Source organism: Macrobrachium nipponense, chromosome 18, assembly GCF_015104395.2.
Source record: "Macrobrachium nipponense isolate FS-2020 chromosome 18, ASM1510439v2, whole genome shotgun sequence".
Lineage (NCBI taxonomy): Eukaryota > Metazoa > Arthropoda > Malacostraca > Decapoda > Palaemonidae > Macrobrachium > Macrobrachium nipponense.
In genome coordinates this window covers 80,208,287-80,218,464 of record NC_087211.1, presented here as the reverse complement: position 1 = coordinate 80,218,464, position 10,178 = coordinate 80,208,287, and the positions used below count along the sequence as shown (strand labels likewise).

The 10,178-nt window shown below is 35.6% G+C and overlaps 1 protein-coding gene across 1 annotated transcript; it reads right to left on the bottom strand.

Moving 5' to 3' along the window:
• Positions 1-622: 622 nt before the first annotated feature.
• Positions 623-8,501, bottom strand: LOC135197245 (uncharacterized). Its single transcript, XM_064224336.1, has 8 exons — positions 8,355-8,501; positions 5,908-5,982; positions 5,220-5,352; positions 3,742-3,788; positions 2,971-3,174; positions 2,606-2,839; positions 1,119-1,325; positions 623-861 (listed from the first exon to the last, which is right to left on the bottom strand). Exons 2-8 carry the CDS (start codon positions 5,972-5,974, stop codon positions 656-658), a joined length of 1,098 nt encoding a protein of 365 aa, XP_064080406.1. The 5' UTR covers positions 5,975-5,982; positions 8,355-8,501; the 3' UTR covers positions 623-655.
• Between the last annotated feature and the right edge of the window lie 1,677 nt (positions 8,502-10,178).

The window sequence follows — 10,178 nt, the reverse complement described above, 5'->3', positions numbered from 1 at the left end:
TCTTTGCAAAGTTAGACAGAATTCCAGATGTGTTCGTGACATCTCTAATTTTCCCTCTTAATCAGGCTGCGTTTGTGTGTGTGTCTTTTCCAAAGCATCGTTAATTGATTTCCTTAAACTGCAGCGTTTTGAGACTCTCTCTCTCTCTCTCTCTGGAAATACCGACGAAAATTGAAACAATAATATCTGGAGTATCGACATTCAGAAGACCTCGAGCTTTGGAAATTTAGTAAAAGGAGCTCTCTCTCTCTCTCTCTCTCAAAGAGTGTGAACTTTGTAGCTTTTCTCCATATTTTTTCGTGGTCCAGTAAAAGTATTATTCAGATCTACATTTTATTATTTAGGAACCATAATTACAATGATATTTTACTATCTATGATTGATGCAGATACCTATACCTTTATATCATCTATATATATATATATATATATATATATATATATATATATATATTTATATAATATATATATAGTTATATATATATATATATATATTATATTATTATATATAATATATATATATATATATATATATATATATATATATATAATATATATATATATATATATATATATATATATATATATATATATATATATATATATATATATATATCATATATATATATATATATTATTTATAATATATATATTGCTTAATTACCAGACACCTGACACAGGGAAGGCAAACTGGCCTCTGAACAAACGGTGTCCCACAAGGTGGGAGTCTCCATCTGCAAGGCGACGTACCCGCATTCGAAATTACCGCCCTTGGGCTGCCCAGGGTACCAGAAGTTGCCAGGGGGCTTCTTCCCCTCCTCCCCAAGCCACTCACCTCGGTACAGTCCTAACCAGACGTCATCTGGCGGGAAAAATTAGAAGTTTTTGTGATTAGTGTTTCTCAAAATGGCTGTCCAGTTTCTGCAGCGCGGAACTGTGATATTCGTCTAAGGACGACAGGTTCGAAAAACAATATTTGTTCGTTTTATATTTCAGTCAAAAGCGGTTTTTGAATTCTCTAACGGATTAAAAAATTGCCCTTGTATTGTTTACAACTTATGTAATACGTTTTTGCACCGTATTCATACGGAGCAAACCCAAAGAAAGAAAGACACTTACTGTATTCAAGCGACGAACCGAAAGCTCCTTCGAAGTGCGTCTTGATCTGACGAAGTTGTTCCTGCGTCGTCAGCCCCGACAGGAGTCGCCCTCCTAGGGCTTGGCAGTTGTCCCTCGCCTCTGTCCAGATCAGCTGGTCTGCCACTGGCCTGATGCAGCCCAATCCTTCAACGGTCTTTGACGGAGGATCGCAGGAGGATGATGACCCTGTAGGAAGGTGGTGAAAGTGAGATGTTAGGATTGCTAGTCTCATTCGTGATGTGGATATAAGTCTAAGTTGATCTCCAGTGGAGCACAGTTTGAAATTGATATAGGATTATTCTGTAGTGTGGTGTAGGATTGTTCTAAGTCTCATTCGTGATGTGGATATAGGCCAATAGGTTGATCTCCAGTGACCATCAGTTCGAAATGAATATAATACGAGTCTTTCTAATGTGGTTTAGGATTGTCTAGTTTCATTCGTGAAGTGGATATAGGTTTAAGTTGATCTGCAATGGAGCACGGTTTGAAATTGATATAGGATTAGTCTCACATGTGGTGTAGGATTGTTCTAAGTCTCATTCGTGATGTGGATATAGGCCTACAGGTTGATCTCCAGTGACCATCAGTTCGAAATGAATATAATACCAGTCTTTCTAATGTGGTTTAGGATTGTCTAAGTCTCATTCGTGATGTGGATATAGGCCTAAGTTGATCTCCAGTGGAGCACAGTTTGAAATTAATATAGGATTAGTCTCACATGTGGTGTAGGATTGTTCTAAGTCTCATTCGTGATGTGGATATAGGCCTATAGGTTGATCTCCAGTGACCATCAGTTCGAAATGAATATAATACCAGTCTTTCTAATGTGGTTTAGGATTGTCTAGTCTCATTCGTGATGTGGATATAGGCCTAAGCTGATCTCCAATGGAGCAGTTTGAAATTGATATAGGATTAGTCTGTAGTGTGGTGTAGGATTGTCTAGTCTCATTCGTGATGTGGATATAGGCCTATAGGTTGATCTCCAATGGAGCACAGTTTGAAATTAGCATAGTACCAGTCTTTCTAATGACACCTCTACCTCTCTCTCTCTCTCTCTCTATACTCGAAGTGAACTTCGATGACTACTGCTTCTTGAATGTGATAGTACTAATTCCTGACCACTTTTTTTTTCTTATCTTGCCTTTCCCGAAAATAAATATGTCTACATGAAGGAGACAAAAACCCAAAACTTTGACCTACTTTCTCAACTCTCAAAAAGCAACCTCTATCCTCAAACTTAAAGAAGAAGCAAATGTCAACAAACGAGAGGTGGTCCTTGTCACTACTACCAATTCTCACTCCTGTCTATCTATAAGAAATTCGTTCCTTACTTTTACTGGCTTCAGAATTAAATTCTCAATATTTCCCCTGTGTTCCCATTCTCATTTTATCATTCTGCTTTCTTCTGTTATACCTTTATCACCTTTTTCTTGAGTTAGTTTGAACGAGCCTTAGACTAAACTCACCAGAACCAGTCCTGATATCCACGTCAATTCCTTGCACGGCCTGACACAGAGAGGGCAGGGCGGCGTCAGGGCACAGGGTCTCCCAGAATGCTGGTACATCCATCTGCAAGGCGACGTACCCGCACTTGTACTGGCCGCCTTTGGGCATGCCGGGGTACCAGAAGTGTGACGGTACCCGAGATGGAGCGCCCGGCTCGGCCCACTTGCTCTCGTATAGGCCTATCCAAACGTCGTCTGCGGAGGGGGTGAAAGTTGGTGCGTTTTGGAGTCGTTCTTATGCTTCAAAAGAATAATAAAAGGCTTAGGTCTATTAGAGCAATAATAAATGATGATAATAACCCTTCAAAGGGAGAGAAAACACTCACGAAACTCCAAGGGGAAGTCCAAGACGCCGTCGAAGTTATACTTGAGCTGCCTCAGCTGAGACTCTGTCGTGATTCCTTGGAGGAGACGGGTCTTGGTCCTTCGACAGTTGTCTCTGGCCTCTGTCCAAGTGAGTCGTTCGTTCACGGGCGTGACGCATCCTAGGCCCGGTATCCTTCGGGACGGTATAGGGCAGGTGGGATCTCCTGGAATTTTGGTGGTAAATTAAAGAGGTTATATTCTCTCTCTCTTTCTCTCTGAATTCAGGCAGTACTGCTAGACCTATTACGGAGCCAGGGAACTGAATCTCAGTGTAATAAGGACAGTAAATAATGAAATGTTAATTCAATTGTTTAGTAAATACGCTCTGTTTACTTTCTGAATGTTACAGATATGTTAGAGGCCTACAATCATAAATGTTTTTTTTTTTTTGCAAATGAAACAAACTTAAAAACGTGCGTGGTTTCTACGTACCCTAGACTGTCAAATCTACAATTTTTCCTATTTATTTCGATGTTTTCCCCGTCAATTATATCATTTCTCTAGCAGTGCAATACATCTACGATATAATATTACAATCCTGTATACTTTTACAGTGCAATATGTCAGTAATATCTCCTTTAAAGTTCTGAAAACATCGAATAAACACGCACACATCAAGCTTGCCAAGTTTCTTTCGTTATGACCTCAAGAAGAGGAAGAATTGGTTCGTGTGGCCTCTGTCTTCGAATTAAGTTAAGTTGCTTAAATTAAATTAAATCAGATCAACATACCTGGAAAGACGACGTCATTGGGACAGCATACCCTCAAATTGCCATCTCTGCGTGATTAGATAAATGAAGGTTGATCAGTGCGCATGCGTAGTGTATTGTTGACAGACATTTGAAAATCGTCTACTTTGTGAATTTTTTTTTAAAGACTTATTATAAACGAATAATAAGTCTTTTAGATAAACAAAAAAATATATTTAAGAACGCATGACTTTCGATACGTTGTTTGTGAAGACATGAAAACGGTTAATTGTAAATTATAGAAGTGAATTAAACCAAATTCGTAGCTAGATAGTAGTGAATTAAACCAGTTTCTTAACATGATAACAATGAGGTTAATAGATTAAACCAAATTTGCAACTGATTAGCAGTGAAGTCAACCAGTTTTTTTCAACTTAAAACAAGTGAATTAAACCAAATAGCAGTGAATTCAACCAATTGTTTAACTTAAAAATAGTGAATTAAACCAAATAGCAGTGAATTAAACCCATTCTTAACGTAATAGCGGTGAATTAAACCAATTCGTAACTTAATAGCAGTGAATTAAACCCATTCTTAACGTAATAACGGTAAATTAAACCAATTCGTAACTTAATAGCAGCGAATTAAACCAAACTTTTATCTTAATTGCAGTGTATTGAACCAAATACCAGCTAATTAAACCAAATTCTTATCTTAATAGCAGTGAATTAAACCAAATTCTTATCTTAATAGCATTGAATTAAACCAATTCCTAACTTAATAGCAGTTAACTGAACCAAATAGCAACTAATCAAACCAAATTCTTATCTTAATAGCAGTGAATTAAACCAAATTCTTATCTTAATAGCAGTGAACTAAACCAAATTCTTATCATAATACAGTGAATCAAACCAAATTCTTATCATAATAGCAGTGAATTAAACCAAATTCTTGTCATAATAGCATGAATTAAACCAAATTCTTATCATAATAGCAGTGAATTAAACCAAATTCTCGTCATAATAGCAGTGAATTAAACCAATTCCTAACTTAATAGCAGTGAATTAAATAAATTACTAACTTAATAGCAGTTAACTGAACCAAAATAGCAGCCAATCAAACCAAATTCTTATCTTAATAGCTGTGAATTAAACCAAATAGCAGAGAATTTAACCAAATAGCAGAGAATTTAATGAAATAGCAGTGAATTAGACCAAAAAAAGCAGTGAATTAAACCAAATTCTTATCTTAATGGCAGTGAATTAAACCAAATCGCGGATAATTTAACCAAATAGCAGTGAATTAAAACAAAAAGCAGCTAATTAAATCAAATTCTCATCTTAACAGCAGTGAATTAAACCAAGTATCAGAGAATTTAACCAAATAGCAGTGAATAGACCAAAAAAGAAGTTAATTAAACCAAATTCTTATCTTAATAGCAGTGAATTAAACCAAATTCCTATCTTAATAACTATGAATTAAACCAAACATCAGTGAATTAAACCAAATTCTTATCTTACCCGTCCCTGCCACAGCCTCCGTACCACTGGATGAAGTCTGTAATGGGCAGCGTCTTCACTTCCAGCTCCAAATGCTTGCATTCCGCTATCAGCTGGCAGTTTCCGCTGGGCACCCTCTCAGTCGAACAAGCTCCTGATACACAGGAATAGAGAGAAATTACAGAGTTACGCTGAATTCCAGTTACGTTTTACAGGTCTACAGAGTTCAAAATGTACTGGAATAGAATGACACAGATTTACACTGAATTGCAATCATGTATTACAGGTCTACAGAGTTAAAAGTGTACTGAAATAGAATTACGCCTATTTACACTGAATTTCAGTTTCGTATTATAGGTCTACAGAGTTGAAAAAAAGTACTGAAATAGAATTACACAGATTTACACTGAATTACAGTTATGTATTACAGGTCTACAGAGTTAAATGCGATTAGATAGAATTCCAGTTATACATATTACAGGTCTATACAGAGTCAAATGTGAATTATAGAATATGATTGGGGCAGTGACTATTGTCTTGTTTAATTCTCTGAAGTCGTCCACAGTTTATCAAGGAAAAACAACTTTATTACCAAGGGAATATATATATATATATATATATATATATATATATATATATATATATATATATATGAAATACACTCAGTTTCTTTCATATATATAAAAATACACAAAATGTAAACAAATACCTGTAGCTTCAGCGTACCGCTGTCCTACAGAGAGTCCCACAAGGAATATAGCCACAAGAATCTTCATATCTTGATCTGAAAAAAAAAAATATGCAAAAAATAAGAATCACTTGGTTTTGAAAACAACTGGAAAGTTGATACCTTTAAGAGAATAGAGTAAAGCTGAAAGATTCTGTTTTAAAAAAAGATAAAACTTTTATTTTATAGGTCTAGCATGGCGTGAAATTGTGTAAATGCAAAATACGAACTGTGGTTTAGATGAATTGTAGGCCTATCAAGCGAAGATGCAAATTGGAAAACTGTATATTACGATGAAGAACTATAAAATAGGTAGACCTTAATGAAAACATGCAACGTTTAGAGTAGAAATACAGAAACAGGGAGCTGCAATAGGTACAGGATGGCATGAATACGAAATGTCGTGTTGCGGATGAGTTGTAGGCCTATAAGACGGAAATTAAAATCCGAAAAATAGATATGATCATGAATAGTTATAACAGGGTTATAAAGCAACGGAAATATACATAATTTAGAGTAAAAATTCAAAAATAAAACAGAGTTCACGTAGCTACAGGATGGAATAAAAACGAAATGTAGTACAGAGGAATCGTAGGCCTATGAACCAAAGACAATAGTACGAAAATGAGTATTATAAAGAGTTATAAAAGGTTTATAAAACAGCTAATATATACTCAATTTAGAATAAAATGAAGTACAGAAGGAATGGCCAAGTCTTGTTACAAGTTTTCTAAAAAGGAAACTTTGTACAATGACTCAGCCATTGGTGGCTGGAGAGAGAGAGGGAGTGGGTGAAGTGTCTCGATGACGTCACAGGGGAGTGTATTCAAACTAACACTTTTCCTACTTATAATTCGATTAGTCATTACAAGATCCGTTTTGTAATTGGAGAAGTGAATATCATTCTTTTGTTTCAGCGCAGACAAACGAATTAAAAGTATGTAAAGTGATTTGCTAATTAACATATTAAGTTTATGGTACTAGAAGTCTCTCTCTCTTTCTCGTAGGTCTAATTATGTTCTCAATCTCTCTCCGAAGCTAAATAAAACTCTCTCTCTCTCTCACTCTCTTGTAGGTCTAACTAAATTCTCAATCTCTCTTTCCGAAGCTAGATAAAACTCTCTCTCTCTCTCTCGTTGTTATATAATTAGAGGCTTAATAAATATTATTGCTTCTAGATTAAAAAAATAGCTTGGGCCAAGTTTTTTAGTGGATGTTTTTTAAGTATTTTTATGATTTTTTTTTTAGTTTTTTAAATTAATACTATCTTAACAGAACTCCAAGTCACGTCACTCTTTCAAACAATGGTAAGGTTATAAAATAACACCTATTACGCATTCATTCGATTTAATCTAAGCACTAAATAAATATATCTATTTTTTAATCCAGAAAGTAAGTTTGTTTTGCTCAAAGAAAAAACTACTCAATACAACACAAATAGCACCGTTATTTTAAATTAAATTTCATCTCCTGAGCATCATTTTTCTTGTTCGCCAACACACGGTGAAATATTCCGGTTAAGTTTGTCTTAAAAAAAAAACTATAAAAACACATACACATACAAAACCAGTTTTAGAGCACACCAGTTTTCATGACGCAATTCTCCTCGGCAGGAAATGTGTCGATGAAGAAAAAAACTTTAAGATAATTTAGTTGAAAAACAAACCCACTTTACATGGCGCAAGCACAAAAAGTCTCGTCGTCAACAGGAAATGCCACAAGATGTAACCCGAAAGTTATATAGATAAAATCTCCACAGGAAACGACTCTTCAGTGGACGTCTGTCGTTGTACATTAACTTGCACCTCATTTGATAAGAATTTATGGGATTTATTACTTATAAAGCGCAAAAAAAAAAAAAAACTAATTAATTTCTCATTTTACCTCTCGGAGTCGAGAGGCCGAATCAAACGCTCCTGTCCCTTGCGTCTGTAGACTAAGAAAAAGTGAGCTGAATTATTTATTGAATAAACTTTCGGTTCATTTAGTAGAGCTGATAATTTATATACTTTATTATTTCGAAGTGGAAAATATTAATAAATGCTCACTTCACCCGTCAGAGATAAGAGGTCAAACGTAAACACTTTACGACAAATCGAACGCACTTCTGCCCTGCTCCTCTGGACTAAGAAGTGAGCTGAACTTTTTATTAACCGTCGGTTAATTTAACCCTCAATAGAGCTGATTAGTTACTGAATTATATAATTTCGAAGGCTGAAAAATTTAATAAATGCTCACTTTACCTCTTGGAGTTGAGAGGTAAAACACAAACACTTTACGACAAATCGAACGCAACTTTGCCCTGCCCCTTTAGACTAAGAAGTGAGCTGAGATATTCATTAATTTTCGCTTGATTTAATGAACTGATTAGTTATAAAAAAAATATTGTTTTAAAGCTTAAAATAATAATAATAAATAGTTCACTTTACCTCTCAGAGTTATGAGGCCAAAACGAGCACTTGACGACGAATGGAACGCGACTTGTCCAAGCACCCACGACTCTAGACTAAGAAGTGAGCCGACTCAGCCGAGCCTCTAATAACTGTACGAACTACGAAGGACCACGAACTGAACTGACTAGTTTCCGGAAGACGAAAACGAGTGAAAACTGGTTACAGATCCCTGGATCTGTAAGATGCCATTCAGTATTTTTACGTTAATCCGTTTTCAAAGGCTTTCTGACTCATGTTTTGGGTGCAAGCGCTGTATCTATGCTAGGCCTATGTTGAGAGAGAGATGTCACCAGTTGACTGAGCGGGATAAGCTTAATAAAAGGTCCGAAAGATTTTTAAATAATAAGCATAATCTGGAGAAAGCTGAGAGCTAAAGCTTTGTTTTATACAGACAGGTACGTCTCCCTAATGGAGAATTCCTCCTCCAAGGTGGACGAAGATTGGCGGAAAGATAAACGCAGAGAAAAGTTAAAAGTTAACGAAAGATTTTACTGACAACTAAGTTTCCCTATACCCACGAATTTGAAAGCAATATGTCACCTCATTCAGCAGTTTCTTAAGAGGGTTTCAGTGATGAAATCAGCACTGGAAGTTCTTTATTTATGCTTTAATTACACACCAGAAGATGAAGTTCTCAGAAAAAAATAACTTAACGATAGAAACACAACAAAAACTGGACGTTGTGAAGCCAGGTGAACTTCTGTTCTGCCGTGCTTTGAAGAGCAAACTCTCTCTCTCTCTCTCTCTCACACACACACACACAACACACACACAGAAAAGAGAAAGATGGTCTTGAGTTTAGACCTTCTCTGTAAAGGTTTTTAGCTTTGCAAACTCTAGGCTGATGGTTTGAAATAATTACTACGTCGGTTAATTATGGAGAGAGAGAGAGAGTGTCAAAATGTCATTCAACTTTGGGTGCAAGCAAGAATCGTTGATTGCAAATCTCATAGAGAGAGAGAGAGAGAGAGAGTGGTGTCAAAATGCCAACGGTTACAAGGAAACCTCGTTGATTGCAAAATCTTCTTTGTTCACGTGATACAAAAAGTGACCATCTTCATTTAGTCATAGGTTTGATTTCCATTCATCTAGTGAGCTATACATATTTACGATCCTACAGGAGATTCCGTTTACAATTGTGGCTTACTTTACTTAATTCAAAACATCCTATTATTATTATTATTGATCTTGTACAGAAGCCAATTTTATGACTTAGGTCTAGCGCGAGATGAAGAAACCAAGGTCATATATTTCTTGGCAGAATTTGTGTGTGTGTGTGAAGGTTGACAGAACAGGTACCTGGCTGCCCAGTCAAGGAAGAAGAGGAGGAAGAAGAAGAAGGATAAAGATGGGGTGCGTTTGTGTGGCGGACGAACCTTTCCTCAGAATAGCTATGTAGACACTGCCAGATAAGGAGTTGGGGAAGAGAAACTGGTTTGGAATCACTTGGGGGCTAGATAATAATCCCATTTTATTTATTTATTTTGTATCTTTTTTATTTATAACTTTATTTTATAACAGAAACCTTAAGCAGTTGTCTGTTATCATCTACTAAGAAGAATATTATTCCCTTGAATTAGGACGTTAAATTTTTTCATCTGTAATTCTTACATACTTTTAAATGAAAATTAACATGTTTTCTGTAGAAATATTACAGGAATGTTATGTACTACAGTTTTAGCTGCTACAGTCTGTATTTTTAGTGTTATATTCATGACCTTACTTTGAAATGAGTTAAATTCTCATGAACACAGTTTCTTAAATAGTAAGTCTATTTATCTAAAGAGTTTACCTAAATTT